We start from the raw sequence: 18,978 nt of genomic DNA, 5'->3' as shown, positions 1-18,978 counted from the left end.
AATATTTTAACATTTTCATGCTATTTTACATACTGTTGATTTAGTTTCAAGTACGGTTTGTGTGCTATTCAGCACGTACTTTTGTTGATTATTTCTGACTTTCCCAAACTTGTAATAAATTGTGTAAATATTACTCATGCTAACTGATAGTATTAGCATATGAGGGTATTTTTAATATTTCAGTAGGTTTTTTTCTTAGATATTTTGAATTTACTTTTTGTATGTATCATTATGGTTGGTGAATGTCATTCTATTTAGTGAGGGAGGAGGCATCTATTTAATATTATGAATATTAGCATAGTTTGGCCATTTAATAAATTTACCTCTTGTCTATAATTAGCAGTATTTTAATGTTTTCTGAGTTTTTGATTTTTTTTTTAAATCTTTGTAGAATATTGATATCCATGTACTTCATTGACAACATTAGAATTTTAGACTCCATACTTCACAGAAAAGTGTGTTAATACAGTGTTAATTCTACATGAAACAGTTGAGGGAAGAGAAAGTTATGAGAATAATATGTATTTTAATAATTTAGTTACTCAATTTATGGGAGACAGAATGGAGTAAAGGAGGAAGAAAGAATTTGACAGAGTCGGATCTCATTTAATATCTTATATGTCCTCTGTGGAGGGCTATAGGTGAGATAAAAAAATTTGTACTCTGTGTATGTATAAGAATTACTGCTTTTGAAAATTATACCTTTTTAAGTGCTGTTAAATTTACAGTTTCTGAGGTAGTTTGACTACAGTACTGCCTTCTGTGAATTTCCCTCTCACCTAAATTATAGCCAGGTCTTTTACACCGAGTCTGCCATCAAGGCAGGTTTTTGACATGGAAAGTGTAGATAATGCAAAGTTTGTCTCCCAAAACTGAGGCTTGGGTAGAAAGAGGCAAAGAAGATGAGTCAGCAGCACCTGGTGAGGCAAAAAGGCTGGTAAATCATTGAAATGTGTTTACAGTGGCTGCAAAATCCAGAAATTAAAGGTGTATTATCTCCCCTTCTGTTCAAAGGGTTTGGAGAACTCGAGGCTTTGGGGAGTCTCTTCTGTTAGACGGTGAGAGCAGAGCGGGGCAGAGTGAGTGTCTGTCCCCTTTGGCTGGTGTCTGAGACCTGCCATTCTGAGGGCGGTTTCGTAAGAAACAGTTAACAGCCAGTAGATCTTTTCCTGCCCTGTGCCTCTGCCACTTTTCATTCTGGGCTCTTGTCAGATGTCTCTAGATCTGTGGAATTCACTGTCTTGGAAAGCGACACCAGCGACAGTGGATCAGGTCCTGCTGTTCAGTATTACATCTGGCAAGTGAAGGGTCAAATATGTATCAAAATGTTTGCAAGGCAGGGAGCAAGAGTATGTAGTTACGAGCAAGGAAAGGACAGAAACAGTGACCCATGAGGCAGGGAGTTGGACCGTCTTTCAGTCGTAATGATCAGGTAAGTTGACCCAACTGCCCATGGAGTTACATGCTTAGCACAAAATGCATAGGCCACAATTCGGTTACTCTTAGTTCTAGATAGACGCAGTAACAGTAGAATTAAATAGCTCTACAATACAATTTGTACCCTCGTCAAGTTTGTGAGTGATCCTGGAGTGGGTGGTGTGGTTTAAATAGTTAAGGCCAGGGCTTCTGTTCAGGGGAATGTAGATAAGCTGGAGGAATGGCACGACAGGAACCTGATGGAATTCAGCGAGGACAAATGCCAAGTCCTGCAACTGGAACTGCAAGAACTAAACCCCTGCAGTGGTATGCACTGAGGGCTGGACTGGCTGAGTAGCAGTGCTCCTGAAAAGGCTGTGAGGGTCATGGTGGAGAATAAACTAAGCCTGAGTCGGTAGTGCATCCTGCTCACCGTGCCTTCTGTATTGGACTGTCCCAACAGAAGGGAAAGCACTACAGCAACAGAAGTGATCATTCGTTTTTACTCTGCGTTTCTCAGACCTTATCTGAAATACTACAGGAAGAGTGTGACAAACTTGACTGAGTTTAGCAGCAGAGGGTCAGGGACCGGAGCTTGTGACCTGTGCGTTTGTTCAGCTTGGAGAGGGAAAAGCTGAGGAGATAATCAAAAGTGGCTTCCCATACCTTTGAGGAGGTTACTGAGAAGATGCAGCCATGCTAAAGTCCTGAAGTACATGGCAGGAGAATTAGAGACATTGGTCATTAGAATATGAGGTTTCAATTACAAAGAAAGGAAAAAACTCTTGCTCTGAGGATTATTTGAGCACTGGTTCAGGTTACCCAAAGAGGTTGTGGACTCTCTGTTCTTGGAGATATTCAGGATCAGATTTAGATAAGCAACCCCATCTGAATTCCCCGGTGACCCTTGGCTGAGCCAGGGGATTGGACCAGATGGTCTCCTGAGGATTGTTTCTGTGATTGCTTCAAAAATGGCTTAGAGTAGGTTTAACTAGTTGGGAAACTGTAGACCAGTTTGTGTCTTGTAACTTGGGAATTACTCAGCAGGGATGAAACCCTGTCCAGACTCGAGAAGAGTGGAAAAGAGGCGTCAATTGTGTCTCCTGATGGAAAGCTGACTACCAGACGGATGGAGGAGGAGCACATGCATTAATTTATTAGTGTGTGAGAATCACTGAAAACTGTAAACAAGTGTGTTTTGAAATATTCATAAACACATGTTGTGCACTTGAGCTGTATTGCTAATTAAGGTATCTCTTCAAAGAAAACATCATGGGAATTATGTAAAGTATTCCTGAACAATGCAGGTAGGACCAAGATGTCAATATCTTTTGAAGAGTACTTATGGTACTTGTGCTACTCCTCTTACTCCTCCCGCTTTTTCCAGGCCCAAAGTGACCAAGCAGCTAATATACCTGGAAGATTAGAGTACGTCACCCATTTTAATGCAGGAGAGAACGCATCTGCCTTTTCCTAGTCATATTTGTCATATCATATTAATTGAAGTCTTTTATTCTTTTTTCAAAATGAACAGGCCATGAAATATGGGATTGAGTGACACATCATAAAGCAATTGAGAGCTTGGTTAGTGTAAATTACAGAAATGTTAATTCAGCATTGGATGAGACCTTCCTGTTTTATGAGTCTTTCTAAATCTACTGCTTACTTTTTATTGAACGTTTCAATACTCTGTGGGCTATTTTATTACAAGAAGTAGTAAGAGACTTACTTTTAGTTCTGGTTTTTAGTGTGTGGGTTGAATGTCGTGGATCTATAAATGCCAGTGTCGATATGCACAGATAAAAACATGATACTGTAGAATTTTAAATATATTTTATATAAGTAAGTTTAGCACTAGACTCTTACTTTAAAAGAGATTGTATTCTTTGCTCTGTCATTACCTGTATTCCAGGTGTACATAGAAATTATCATTGTGGACAAGTAAGGTGGCAGCTCCTTTAGTCTTGTGCAGTCTGGGTAGTATAGGGGTTGAGAAGAGGTCCGCTAGGTCAGTCTGTGGGATAAAATTACGGAATGGTATAGATCACAAAATTTACAAAGGTAAATGTGGGAATGGTAGTCTCGGCTATCACAGTGGAGAAAAGGATTCCTGAAAAGTTTCATTAGTCACTCCAGGGGAAGGAATTGAACTGGAGAGAGACAGACTTGCTGTGATTAGGTGGCATGTATTCAGAAATGCAGACAGAACAGTCATAGTGAAACCTGGCTATGGATGTCAAATTGACAGATTCTGTGTGACTTTTCAGCAGGTTGAATATTAGTATAGCTATTCTTACTCAGGAAAAGACTTTAAAGTCGTCATAGACAGCTGTCTGAAAACTTCAGTTCTGGGTACTTGCGATCAAGCAAGCAAAAAGAACTATGTGAGTGAGTGATATGGGGAAAATTATGGTATTATGTAATTCCACGATATGCACACGGTTTGAATACTGGTTACAACTTGGTTCAGTCTGACTTAGAGTTGAAAAGAATTGGAAAAGGTACTGCATATGACAGCAGTTGTAACTCTTGCATAAAGAGGGACTGAATTGATTAGATTAGAAAATCTCTCAGGAAGGGAAATGATAGAAATGAAAAACCCCACAAAACTGGTTCTGGGAAATAGTAGCAAAATTACTACTTCTTATTAATTGAGAAAAAAAGGATTTCACAAAAACTTAAGTGACTGAGCATAGCAGTGTACTTTCATGATATATATTCCTGAATTACAAGTAAATGACTTAGAGAGGTTTGGATGAATTAGTGAAAGATGAATCCCCAAGTGGCTATTGCAACACCTTATGCAAAAGCCTTTGTAAGCCACCATCTGCAGGAATCTGGGAGCATATACCACAGAAAAAAAGCTGTATTTCGTCATTCTTTTCCCCCTCCCACTGCTCTTCCTGCCTTTCTTAAGCATATGGTACTTACTGGTGTGGAAACTGGATATGGTACCAGGTAAACTTGTTCTGCCCTTGTGCTAAAGTTCATATGTTCTATGAAGAAACCAGAGTTGTGACATGTTGGTACCTAAGAGTGGAAGTATCCTACAAACTAAGTATTGCAGATCCACTTTGCTTATTTCCGTTGAAGTGCTTTGAGCCGTTGTGTGAAGTTCAAGTTAGATGGAATGGAACCCTGGCCAGAACTGGCAGCACAAAAAAGGGTGCAAGAAGCACTAAGAGGTACTTTGAGAAAGGAATAGTCTAGAAAAAGGAGGTGAGCTCTGTCCTGAAGTAAATGTAGACTGCAGTGACGTAGAAAGAAAGGGATCTAATTCTTTAAATCTAAATGTGTAGTGAAGTTAGCAGGACAGAGAAGCAAATAAATCAGGTGGTTCTGATATATAGTATTTCAACAGCCGTTTATCCAGTAAGGATGTCTTGAAAATTACAGCTGGAATAGAAGGGAAGCAGGATAAGAGCATACATAAGAATTCTGAAAAAGTCAACAGGCTTGCAGATGAAAGAACTGAACATTTAAAAATCTGTCAAGAATAATGATGTGTTGCATGCTCTCTCTCAATATGGGTATACATTATATAGATGCAAAAAGTTTAAAAGCTGAAACTAGTGAACTAGGGTGTCTTATACTTCACGAAGATCTTGATGTAACAAGCAATGCAGAGACCTGATTGGATAATAAAAAAACAACGTAAAGAAGCGAAGCGTTACTTTAAAACTATACTTTCAGACTTCTACCTGTGTGTATACACAGAAATAGATTAAACTTGTCTCCTTGTGTACCTTAGAGAAACAGTATAATGGCAGTTGACCTATAGTATCATGGAGTGTTACTTTCTAGAATATACAAGCAAGAAAAATTATTTTTGTGTGAGGAATTTTAAAGACAAATTTAGTTAGCTAAATCCAGAATTGCAGCACTTAGCTATTTTTGGAAGATGCCTGAAGTCAGTAGGCATCTCCTTGTTTAACATGAATATTTTCAGAAGTACTGTAAGTTATCTTTCTATGTTTCTCGGAGCTGTACTTGTCCAAGCAAAGAGGTGTCTATTACATGATGAAATAGGAAATGAGAAGAAGAAAGGAAAAAAAAAAAAAGGCCAGATACTGCAGTAGAGCACCTCTGTCTCTAGAGCAGCCCAGTTCAAGTGTTCTGGGTTTAAACGCTCCAACTAAACAGTGACTGGATCAGACTCAGAAAATGCTTTTGCAGCACATTCAATTCTTTTTGTGCAGAAAGAAACTGAATAGTAATCGGATAAAACACAATACCCTGGGGCTGTGCGGTCTCCAACTAAGAATTCTCCCATACTAAACAAAGAGAATCTTGATCCTGGCTTAGTCTTATCTACCAATGTGGAGTTTTTTTGGTATTTATTTACAACTTCTAGAAGCAAAATGCTTCTGTCTGTGATCGTGTGTAGCACATTTGGGTTGTTTCTTTTGAAGACAGATTTGAAACCCCTTCAGAATGTGGAAAACATCAAATCACTGAAACCACTTTTTGCCCTGTGCACCAAGATATACTTCCTGGTGCTTTTTGAGGATGTCAGTGAATGAGATGTTGGTTTTTTGAAAGGACTGTTTAGATGTGCATCTACAAGAGAAAACTCTTGGCTACAGATTTGGAAAGCGAAATAGAAGGTATAAAAGTTTATTGAAGAAAAGTTTACTGAAGTAGCTTTGATGCACCTAGTAGAGACACATGAATTGTTGAGGCATTTAGAAGGAGGAATTGAGTAAAAAGAGTTGATAACAAATTAATTGGTATAAATTTCCCAGCAGTATGAAGCTGTTAACTACTTTGAGCATTGTAACAGGATTCCTGGTGTTTCTTAGTAACTTGAAAGGCATACTGGGTGACTCTGCTGTGACAGAGGAGTTAGGTATTGATCTGGTTAAAGCATGACAATCTGGTAATCTGATAATGCATCAGATGGGCTGGGATCGTAAAAAGCCAATAGATTTCATGAAGCTCTAAAACTTGGGAATTTTTAAATAGAACCATGTAGGCTGGGATCGTAAAAAGCCAATAGATTTCATAAAGCTCTAAAACTTGGGAATTTTTAAGTAGAACCATGTGCTGTTATGGAGTTCTAGCATATAGATAATTTCACACCCATGGAGGTAACTTGGAGAATTATGGACCTTTAAAGTGCTTGTATTCCTTAGTGGGTTCTAAATTAACAAAGGAAAAGATCTTGGGCAATGGTCTGATTAACAGGATGGGTGCTTTGTCAGGGAGTAGCTGTGGGCAAAAAAGATAGCAATGTGATAGGAAGCATTATCACTGGAGTGGAGCGAGCAAGTGTGTGTGTGTATGTTTGTATGTGCATAATAAAGGTGTATTTTAAATGTTTATCTAGAATGGCTGCTGCGATTATTATGACTCCATAATGCAGAGTAAAACAAAGTGATAATGAGAAGCCTGGAGAACCTTTGCTTCCTAACACCCTTCTCCTTTTTTCCTTTTCTCCTTTTCCTCCACACCTGAAAGACTTGCAAATGATGCAGTAGTTTACTGTAGAAAAGCAGCAAGGGGAAATGGATGCAAAGTTTATAAAAAGCAAATTCTAAAATGGAAAATACGTTAGAAGATTAAGTCTCTGTGTTATACAGGAATGTGTTATACCATGAAATTAAAAAACCAAGAATCGATGACAAGTGATTGCTTTTTTTGCAGAGTGTTTTATTGGTGTGTTATTGTTTGCCACAGTAAGTTGTTAAGCCCAAATTGTGAAGACAGTTTTAAAAAAAATGTAGGTTTTGTGGGTACCAAACCCCAGAATTAAGATTTTTGGTGATCAAAGAGAAGATGCGAATAACAACAGTCTAGTAGAGCTCAAGAAGAGAATAATTCTTGAGTAAATTATTCGACAAATGTCTGTCATCAAGTTCTTGTTATCCTACAATGTGATTTCCTCTGATTCATATTAAATAGAGTAATGGACCTACTAGACAACTGGTATTTGGTGTTCTGTATCACTATAATGGTTAACATGTTACTTTTTAGGACTTCAGGATTTATATTCTTTCTTTAGGCTTCTGAATTACTAGTTATGATTTGCTCTGTTTTGCTCGACGGTATATAAACTTGATTTTGAATATTTTTTTTTTCTTCCCCTTCTAAGGACTATGTACTGAAGGCCTGTACCGTGTTAGTGGGAATAAAACAGATCAAGACAACATTCAGAAACAGTTCGATCAAGGTAATGACAGATTTTATTATTTAAAGCCAAACCAGGATTTGAATCCTCCATGGGTTTACTGTAGCGCAATATAAGAGGGTTGCACTTTAAATCTGACATCCGTAGCACTGAGTGCCTAATGCTCTGGTCGGTTGTGTTGATATAGTCCAGGTCCTTACCAAAGAAGCTGTGTATAAAGACGGGATAGAATCTTGTTGAAGCTGGCTTTATGAGCTATTAAAATATTTTCTAGGTGGTATCCTAGTGTTTACAAGAGTTTAAATGCAGTCTAAGCTGCTCCTTGTGTTAATGTCAGTCCTAGGCATGGAGGCATTCGCTTTCCCTCCAGTTGCCGTAGTTCCTGATACTTTCTTTATTGAAAGTTCTTTTGAACTCTGTGACAATCGTCTTTGGCGATTAAATCTTGATAATAAATTTCTAACACAGCTTTTCTTGTGCTAGAGTATGCTGGAATGTAATTGATAGGTTATGCTCTTCATGTTGATGTGTTTAAAAGAGAGGGTCAGCATAATTTCTTTTTTCTTCTGTTTTCCCATTCAATTTATGACCTCAGTTGATATTTCAAAATGGAAACACTTTCTTAAAAATTCTTGGATATTAATCATGAACTGGAGCCTGTGAAAAATAGTGAAATTCAACCTAGAAAGACAGAGTAAATGTACTAATTTTATGCACCTCGCTATGCTGTTTCAGATAATCTGACTACAATGCTGGATTTTCCTCAGTTACCTTATTAAAGGATGTTCCAGGGTTTGGGGGGAAGTGGACTTCTGGAACATTAACTTAGCATTTTCAAAATTTCAGTTTTTAGATACTTGAAGTTCTGCATTTTACAGTGCTTCTGTTTCTTGCCTTGATTTAAAAGTTATGTGTAGCATGTTGTTGTTGTTGTTATTATTATTATTACTATTATTATCATCATCATATCTCTAGTTATAAAGCATAAAGCTTCTGTTACTAGGGAATCTAGCAATAGATTACATGGCCGTGTGCAGTGACAGATGTGTTTTGTTGTCCTTTTTTAAAAGGTTTCATGTGGTCACATGAACACAGTCACATGCGTTATGCAAATTAATGTGCCCTGTATAATTTTCTAAAAATTGTTGTGTAAAATCGATTGATCAGAAGTCAATCAGTGGCAAACAGAAAGGCATTGAAGTCTGCATGGAGAATTAGACAACTTTATGGTCTTCTACTGTTTTCTTGTACTGACAGTATTTGATTTCATGTGGGTCAAAGTGATGGCAGCTTATCCATAGATTCACCTTCTCGTGCATTTTTAACAAACGTGCAATGTTTTAATTTTCAGTGTTTTGAATAAATTCTTGTTTTCATTAAATGCTACGAGGAATGCTAGCTGTAGGTTTTACTTACCTTGCTGTTCAATTTTGTTTTACAGATCGTACTATCAGTCTAGAGTCTATGGGAGTAACAGTAAATGCAGTGGCTGGGGCGCTTAAAGCTTTTTTTGCAGATCTGCCAGATCCATTAATTCCTTACTCTTTGCATCAAGAGTTGTTAGAAACATCAAGTAAGTAATAAGCAATCTTGTCTTGATCTTATTGTACATTGATTGCCTGTGTTGCAATTTTTACTTCATTGTAAGTTGAAAGGACTCACTGAACTGAAATATTTTTAAAGTTGCTAAGACATGTACATTTTAAAATAATTTTAGAATTAAAAACTATGTGATGAAAGAAGTGAAATACATTACATTATTTTTTCTTAAATAAGTTGTGACTTATTATTTCTCAATTTCCTAGAAAATTTAATGAGAAAAATCGACTTTTTTTCGTCACTGTATTTGTGCTGCATATAATGAAAGCTCCTGGAACTGTATACCAGTTGTTAACAGTGGAAAAAACATCTGAGTTACGAAAGTTACTACATTCGAAGCAAGCTTTAGAAATCAGACACATCTGTGGAATTCTTATGATAATTACCTTTTAGAATTTTTTTCAAATTCTTTCTGAACTTGCAGGATGAAACGCTTAATTTTGTTTGCCTTACAAACATTTTTGAGACACTTCAACGTGAAACAATTCAATTGCTCCCTTCTGTTAAGGAGTATCTGTCTTGTATTGGCAGCAAACTGTTTCAGAAGAAGACTACTGTGCATTTTTGCGGGATATAGCTGTGACATACAGTATTCTTTTTGTTCCAAACATAAAAGTAGTAGTCTAAACCTAAGGCTTGAGCTTGGACTTGGTTAATATATACTGAATTTCTCATGGACTATGTTTGGACGATATTGGTAGACACCTATTTGTGATATTTCTGCTGTACTTTTCAGGCAGATTGCTTGTTTAATGTAATTGGTTAGGTTTTATTTTTTCTTAAAAGTGTTAGCAGTTCAATTTCAGTCAAAACAGGCAACAGCTTAAAATATAAGTGGACTTCCTGTTTTAAAGTGCCATTAATACTATTTTACATTTCTGTTCGGAAATATTGGAGCATATTTAACATTATTTCTATGGTACCAGGGTGCATCAGATTTCTCTATAACAATGCAGTCAAGTTACAGAGGCAAACTTCTACTCCTTTCCATGATATGAATTATAGAAGCATAGAATCATTTAGGTCGGAAAAGACCTTTACGATCATTGAGTCCAACTTTTAACCCAGCAGTGCCAAGTCCACCACCAGACCATGTCCCTAAGCACCACATCTACACGTCTTCTAAATACCTCCAGGGATGGAGGCCCCACCACTTCCCTTGGGCAGCCCGTTGCAGTCCTTGACAACCCTTTCAGGGAAGAATTTTTTCCTAATATGCAATCAAACTAACCTTGGTGTAACTTGAGGCAATTCCCACTTGTCTTACTGCTTGTTGCATGGTTGAAGACAATGATCCCCACCTCGCTACAACCTCCTTTCAGGCAGTTGTAGAGAGCAATAAGGTCTCCCCTCAGCCTCCTCTTCTCCGGGCTGAAGAGGTCCCTCAGCCACTCCTCATAAGACTCGTACTCTGAACCCTTCACCAGCTTTGTTGCTCCTCTTTGGATGTGCAGTTATCGCGGAATAGAAATATGTTCTGCAGGATGTGTAGTTAGCCAATACTTAATGATATTCTCCACAAGAATTTGGGCAGCAGTATTAGGGTTTTTTTGTTTTGTTTTGTTTTGTTTTTAAAGGTGTAATTTTATTCCATAGTCCTTTCTTATATGTTGCTTATTTCCTCTTTGAAGCATAATGTCCTCTGAGCCTGTGAAAATCTCTGTTCTCCTCTAAAAAGTATAATTAAAACAGCTGCACCAGGCTCATTCATAATTTTTTTGAGTAACTAATAATCTTAAGATGTTATAAGTTTGTGTGAATGTCTTCCTTTCATCAAATCTTTACAGATTCTTAGTCCAAATAAATCTTATAGATATTTCTAAGTCATAACATTTTGCAAGCAGAGGAAAATCTAGCAAGAAATGACCCTATCACATTGTTAGTTATCATTATACAACCAGCAATGAGCTAATCCAGTGATTCTTTGCTGTTAAAAGCGATAAATAATTCTACTGAAATGCATATAAATATTTTTGTGTTCAGATAGTTAATCTCTATAATAAAAAGGTTATTCTGTGCAGTAGGATATACCAAATAGGAATTTTTTAAAATATTTTCTCACTAGATATTTTTCTGTGGCTATCTTATCTATACCATTATACTAGGTAAAAGACTTACCAACACTTTATTCAGTATGTCTTTCTAGATGTGTCAAAAATGTCACTTCTTTCTATAGAAATCATGGATAAGACAGAACGACTACACGAGTTAAAAGAAATTGTGAAGAAATTCCACCCAGTGAACTATGATGTCTTCAAATATGTAATAACGCATCTAAACAGGTTTAGTATTTTTCTACTAAAATTTTGCTTGAAGTTGTAATGATTGAAAAAAAGATTGTGTTCATAATAACGAAATGACTATTAGAATTGAAAATTTCATGCTGCAGTGCTCATTTGCTAGTATTAATGTGCAAAAAGAAACTAGGAGTTAGAAGTTGATTAGAAAAGGTTTGTATATTCTATTCTGAGATTTTATTGACTTATAAATTTATATCTGGCGTCATAGCTCATCTTTGCTCCTATAAAGTTACAAGAGTGATTGTTGTACATAAAAAAAAAAGAGTAACTGTGCCCCACAGTTACATTTCTTTTTGGTTGGTTAGCTTTGTTTGTTTTTTATTTTCTCCAGGAAATGACTTTTAAAATTTTGGACTAATACAGGTTTTAAGTGACCTGAAAGTGATTTGGTGTAAATCCACCCCCACTCCCCTCCTGCCACGCCCATTAAAGCAGAGCAAGCCTTGGTCACAGTCTAAAATGTAGCATCCAAAAACCGCACTGAATAAGTAAAATGTAGAACAAAGCTATAAGTAACAGCAAATGTGTTACATTTGCTTCCTAAATGTTGCCTCTTGCAATGAAATTTAATGGTTTTCTCTCAAAAAGATATTTCTCTATTTACTAAAATAAACTGAGATTAGTAGATGTATCCTACTTCATAATCTGACCCTTTATGTGCACAAGTGTATTATATTCAGTCGTAAAAAACAGGAATAAAAAGACCATCTTACTTATGTTCTTTTCTCAGCTAAAATGGGATTATTCTCTGAAATTCACTGAATGTGATAAATTACATTATTAAAAAAAAGCTAAAATAATAATTTTTTTTAAACAAAAACTTTCTTATTCAGTAATCTGTCACTTAGTGATGAGCTTGTGATATTTTTTTCTGCAGTTTTAGCAGATCGTTGAGTTTGTAAGGGACCTACCTCATTGGTTTGGCAGTCAACTAGAACAGATTGCCCAGGGTGATGTCCAGTTGGATTTTCAGTATCTCCACGGAGCAGGAGACTCCACAGTCTCTCTGGGCAACCTGTGCTAGTGCTCAGCCTGCCTCACGCTGAAAAAGAGTTTTCTTGCACTCAGCCAGGATTTCCCATTTGTTTATGCCCTTAACTTTTTGTCCCGTCACTGGACAGCACTCGGAAGAATCGCAATCCATCTTCTTTACACCATCCTATGGGATATTTAAAACTAATGATAAGATTTCCCCTGAGCTTTTCCAAACTAAGCAGCTTTTCCAGACTTTCTGAGCTTTTCCTCGTTTGAGGGATGCTCGGTTTCTTAATGGCCTTGTGGGGCTCGTTCCAGTCCATCCATATGTCTGTTGTGCTGGAGAGCCCAGAGCTGGACCCTGTACTTCAGAGGTGGCCTTTGCAGCACTGAACGGATGGGAATGTTCACCTCCCTTGGCCTGCTGGCTGTGCTCTTAAGGCAGCCTGGGGTGCCCTTGGCCTTCTTTGCCACTGGGGCACGTTGCTGGCTCACGTTCAATTTGATGTCCACTGGGAATTTCAGGACCTTCTCCGCAGTGCTGCTTTCCAGACAGACAATTTTGTGTGTATACACCAATAAGCTTTTCATAACATGTAAGTTGTTAAATTGTCCTGGACTAGTGTGTGTGTTGGTGTTTTTGCAGGTATATATAATGATCTAACTGGACACTTATTACGGGGGCAGAAGTGAGACATTTTAACTTCTCTGTTTAGCCAGCAGAGAGAGGATAGGTGCTCTCTGTTGCTGTTTGGAAGAAGTCTTCTCTTTTCATTGAATGTATGAAAAACTTTAGAATTTAGGCTCCAGCTTTTATACTTCTCTCCATCATATGCACAGCTTGCTAAAGCTTTATAAAGTTGTTGATTTTCCTTTGCAGGGAAATGGATCAATTTTTTCAATTTCATTCTTTCCAAATACAAATCTACTTCTAAAAATCATATTAATGGATATAATTATTCCATGTATTTACATATTACAGAATTGCAAGGTGTGCTTGTGTGTAAAACCAAACATCTCAAACGTCACACAGTTCCTGGTTACCTGAAATATTACATTAGTTCTTAATGGACCTGATAGAAATATTTGTGGAATAATGACCATCTCTGAATAGTCAGGGGTCTTCAGCTTGTCACCTATCTGTATAGCACAGCTGAATGTACAATGTCAAGTACCTGGATCGCTGCAAGTAAAAGAGCTAAATATAGTTTAAAAAAATCCTGAATGGGTTCTAATGCATGCATATCTGCAATCATAGGAAAGGTGTTAATCATGAAAGTCATGATTAATCATAAGTCACGTACACCGGCCTTTACTCTCCAGTCCACTCTTTTTCTTTTAATGATGACTGATTTATGTTTTGGGTTACTAGTAACAAAATAATCTTCAGAAGTAAGAAAGGCTGTCATTTTTTGTCTTGTTTGCACTGTCAGGTAGTTGTTTTCCATTCAGTAAGGAAACTGCTTGACCATAAGCAATTGCATAAGTATGTAGAGGTAGATATAGATGGAGGCAGGATCTTAAAACTAAATTTTTTACAGTCTGTATGTATTTTTAAGGGATTTTGTGGTAAATTACTGGTAGTATATAATCAACATGGAAATGTTCATTAAATGAGGTAAAACACTTCTGCGTGACGGAACAGTTGTCATCACAAACTAATGCTTTAAGTGCTTTGGTTTTATATCATATGTACATAAGCAGTGTGGTATTGTTGTATAGTTAATAGTGGTTGGTGTTTGATATTATTCTGGTCTGTCCACAAGCTTAGGAATTGGTTATTGAAACAAAAAATGCCATTACCTAGATGCATTTGTTATTGAAATGTGAGAGACCAATAACCATGGGAATATAATAAGTGACAGCAGTGAGATGACAGTGTGATAAGCACCTTTCAGAGCGTACTAGCCAGCTAATTGGGATTGATTAACCCTAAGCGGAAATGACTTTTAGAGGTGGAGTTGAAACAGGACAGTATTGCATTGACGTTGGCTTTTTTTGATATTGGCTTTGTTTTATGTTTGTTCTTTGATAACGACTCCCTTTATACCTGGGGGATAAGGTGGCTTAATGTGCTTCTCAGGCCGGGGAAGACATAGCTCTGCAGCTTCTAACCTCAGGTTTATGGCCTGGAGTTCCTGAAGAGTTTGCAGTAGAGGAAGATGGCAGGATCAAGGGAAACAGACTTAATTTTTCATTTTGAGTGAACGTAAAAGAAGGTGAATAGACATTTGCCAAGCACTTAGAAGATTCTGAAATAGTTCGGGCAAGTTGGGTAGGAGATGGCATGCGGATTAATAGGTTCTTGTTGACCTTAGAAAGGACAGAGGCAAAGTTTTAATGCAGGAGAGAATAAAGTTGATTGTTTGTTGTTTAATCTATTTGAGAGCTGCAACTGGGAAAGAGGTGAAATGCTCTTCTCCTTTTCTCACTTGTAGCCACCAGTTCCCACTGCATCATTTTTTTGATCTGAAGATTATGCAGCTGCAACATGTTTTAAAGGAAGGCACAAATAGGGGAGATTTAATTTTCCATAGGATACGTTAGCTGATCTCAGACGCCGTGTGGCCACCCTGTGGTCTAATGCCAGAAAGTTGGTGGAGAGGGAGAAGGAAGAGTGGAAGAATGAAACTTCACCCATTGTCCACAGCAGCAGTGGTCTCCAAACAGATCAGATTTAAGAAGCGGTATGAGAGAGGCAGCAAGCAGCGCACCTGTCAGGGGGTGAGGAGAAGGTGCACGAGAAGACCAAACACATCATGAAATCCTAGAGGTGCTTAAGGCTGTCAGAGGGTATATGTTTTAGCCTGTGCAACTGAAATGCCGTTTGAAAGGTTTTTAAATTCAGTGCAAAAATGACAGGAAAAAAGCAATCTGCAAAATAGATGACCTGACTTTTATTTCAGTTTTATTACACAGCAGGTGCTATTTCCTCCTTGGTTTTATGACTTAACCTTGTTATATTTTGTTCTCTAATGAAACACTGTTATGGGATTTGAAATCCCTTTTGGTGTTTTTTGTTGTACTCATTTCAGGGAAAAGGTACAGGCAGTTCTGTTTCAAAACTCTGAGAGATTCATTGTCCCATCACAATATCTTGCACTTAAAATTTATTTACTGGTTTGTAAGTCTCATTCATTGTTCTATCTCTAGAGTATAGGCCAGGAGGAATTTATATATGGAAGAATTCAGTATAGGAAGTAAAAAACATACTAAGCAAAATGTAAGCTTACAATTATGTTTTTGGCTTCTTTAACCCTTAAATGAAGTTAAAATGTAATTTTTTCAGGAAAGAAATTATCGTATTGTTATTCAGAAATAGTATCCAAATATCCTTTGGACCAAACATTCCAAACAGATTGAGAGGCAGTGTTTGTGTACTCTCACACTATTTGGAATAAGTAACGCACATGCTAAAGTGGAAGTCTACCCTTGACGGTTACCACTATACATGTATTGTAAATAAGTGAAAATATTTTCTTATAGCATTAATTCTAGTGTTTACTATGGTTTTCACAGCTTTTGGAATCTATGGACTGCAGCCAGCTGTCAGAAGTTCTAGCAGTCTGCTCTTGTTAATCATGAAAATAGTAACTGACAAATTGCTTAAGTTTTATTTCCTATCTATTTCTGCAGAACTCTGAGTTACCCCTGTGCTATCTGTTGTAGTACAGGAGTTGCACGTTCCCAGCTGAGTGTATATCTTAGGTTGTTGTCACATTTATTAACGCACATTTCATGTAGCTGTCACTAATTACTAATAGGTAAAATTGTGATGTTACTTTTGAATGCAGAGTATTTTTAGAAAACAAAATGTCTTAGCTCTTTCTAGCCTGTGACTCTGAAAAGCAGTGCATTTTTTTCTGAGGAGTCATTTAATGGTAGATGATAAATTTCGTAACGGGATAGTTTATTGATTTTGATGGGGTTTTTTTGTAGCAGTATTTTTAGATTGTAAGTGAAGAACCTGTTTCAGGCCCTGCTTAGAAGCAGGAAACTCCTAGAAACCCAGCTGAAATCTTTTGCTTTATGCACTGAGAAATAAACCAAAAGTAATCTGTTGATATTGGTGCAAATGCTGTTGCTGATCAATATGAAAAAACCTGCAGACATGCTTTAATCAACACTTGTGGGGTTTTTTGTTTTTTTTAATTTTTTTTATTTTTAGCATGCGAGCTAATGTGATGCCTCTTTCTTTGAGTGGCATAGATGTTAGTTAATACCTGACTACTCTACAGAAAGAAGCCATTTCTGTCATTTTTCTTCTAGACATTTTAACTCATGCAATTTTTAATTTTATGAAACCCTGTAGCTGATTGAGAAGCATAAAGCTTGTTTGTTATTATCTCTTCAAAATGTAGGTAGAATGTTGAATTTCTTTCCTGATTGAAAGTTTAATCAGATTTATAGTTGTTAGCAACCCAAATCTAGGAAAGTGATGGCTTCTGAATTTTATTCCACATAATCACGTAAAAAACCCCAAGAACAATTATTTTATGGGCAGCTGGAGGAAAGTTACAAAAGTCTTGAGATTATGCGATAATAATGCTTACAGTTAGGGAGCTGTGAAAATCTTGGTAGTTGATTTTGTACTTGTTTTAATTCATTCTGTGCGTGTCGTTCTCATTTCAGGGTTAGTCAGCAATGTAAAACCAACTTTATGACTGCAGATAACTTATCGATTTGTTTCTGGCCTACTTTGATGAGACCCGATTTTGAGAACAGAGAGTTCCTTTCTACCACCAAAATCCACCAGTCGGTTATAGAGACCTTCATTCAACAGTGTCAGTTTTTCTTTTACAACGGAGAGATCGTGGAAGCCCCCAACCCTGTCGCGTGTCAGCCGCCGCCTCCCAGCAGCGCGGTGCAGATGGTGGAGCCGATGGTACCTCTTCAGCTACCGCCACCGCTGCAGCCCCAGTTGATCCAGTCGCAGTTACCAGCAGACCCTCTTGGGATTATCTAAGTGGAAGGTGATTGCAGGCAGCCTGGCGCTGGACAGTAAAGACGAGCTGTAGACATGCATGTTTCAGGATACAGTAATGTACTTCATATTTATGAAAAATTATTCCCATCCAGCTGACTGGACATCCTTTTGTTCTATCCCGTACTGTGTTCCTCATTTGTACACACTGCAGATACAAACTATGTGATAAGCATGACTGGAGAGGTTTAATTTTTAAAAGCAAAAATAGCTATAAAGTACAAAGCTGCTGCTGCATGATACCTTATTGCAATCACTATATCATTCCTGTGACAGTTTGTCACAATATATTGTGAATAAAATTTTTCTATAGAAATTTAATGATTTAAAAAATTACATTTATGAAACATTCAGTGCTTACAGCCTGCTTTATGGCTGTTTTTGTTATTTAACATGCTATTTTTGGCAATTTTATTCACATTCGAGCATTCTGTGTAAACAACTAAAGCCCAGCTATAGTTTATTTTGTAATCTCCTGGCTACTTATGTGATGGTATGCTTAGGATGGTTTATGGAAGAATGCAAAATGCACTGTTGAGAATTTTACAATCCCTCACCATCCATCTTTACTTGTAAGTAAACCTGTGGACAATTCGTTAAGGGTGGGTGAACTTGCTTATTATTTCTTACAGCACAATACCAAGGACATGCTTGTTGTAAAAGTGAGTTTCAAATATTGTACAAAAATTTTGATGTTGCCTACTTATTTCTTTATGTTCCATTACTGAACTAAACATTTTGTAAAACTGTTAATTCTGTAAACAGCTGCATGTTTAAAAGATCATTGATGGTCTTGTAAACTTAATCTAATATATTTTAGATATTTTAATTTTTCCCACTTGGGAATACATGTAGTGTTTAGAAGATAGTTCATGACATTTTCATATAAGGTTATATAACTTTTCATACATAAACATGAATTTTGTTGTAGTAAAATTCTCTAAACCAAACAATGTTTTAATCTAGGACTTCAATTAATCTATTCTTTAAATCTATTTTTATGTGACCCTTTAAAGATATACAAAAATGCATTGCTAATACATAGCAATAAATACTTTGGGTACTGACAATTAACCTCTTTGGAGTGTATATATATAAAACCACATAAACTTGTATTCATATTTTTTTCCTGTGGTATGTTGTACTAAAAATTCAAATGACTGATTATTTTTTTTGCACCATTTTTTTTAAATTATCTCTTTTTTTCATTTATTTTACTTTTACATTGGTACCAATTTTGCTGTAAAAGAATGCTGCTTAATTTAAACAAATCTTTTGGTTAAATATTTTGTTAGTGGTAAAAAATTTAGAAGGTTACAAATTGTAGCAAAGGGGAGACCATAGATAAACACTACTTGTGAGACTTTTCATAGCAGCTTTTTTTCTTTCATGCTCAAAATACACCTTTTAAGGTCTGCAAAGAAGAAAACAGTTTTGGCTCATTCAGCTGCTAGAATGTTTTGTGTAGTTTAAAAAAAAAAAAGCTTTATGATGGTCACTGTTGTAATCTTCACTTATAACAAGATTTAAGATCGTCTTGTATGTATTATAGTAAATAGATGATTTTGAGAATT

At 36.7% G+C, this 18,978-nt stretch overlaps 1 protein-coding gene across 1 annotated transcript in view; it reads left to right on the top strand.

The window, feature by feature from the left end:
• LOC104268654 (rho GTPase-activating protein 5-like) overlaps positions 1 to 18,615 on the top strand; it is a 40,138-nt gene extending 21,523 nt beyond the window's left edge. The window contains 4 exon segments of the mRNA XM_009872394.1: positions 7,511 to 7,588; positions 8,988 to 9,119; positions 11,322 to 11,427; positions 17,053 to 18,615. Coding sequence (XP_009870696.1) covers positions 7,511 to 7,588; positions 8,988 to 9,119; positions 11,322 to 11,427; positions 17,053 to 17,386 — 650 coding nt within the window. The 3' untranslated portion in view covers positions 17,387 to 18,615.
• Positions 18,616 to 18,978: the final 363 nt, after the last annotated feature.

This window comes from Apaloderma vittatum, unplaced genomic scaffold (assembly GCF_000703405.1).
Source record: "Apaloderma vittatum isolate BGI_N311 unplaced genomic scaffold, ASM70340v1 scaffold747, whole genome shotgun sequence".
Classification (NCBI taxonomy): Eukaryota; Metazoa; Chordata; class Aves; order Trogoniformes; family Trogonidae; genus Apaloderma; species Apaloderma vittatum.
The sequence above is the reverse complement of the archived record's forward strand: the minus strand, read 5'-3'. Positions and strand labels throughout refer to the sequence as shown.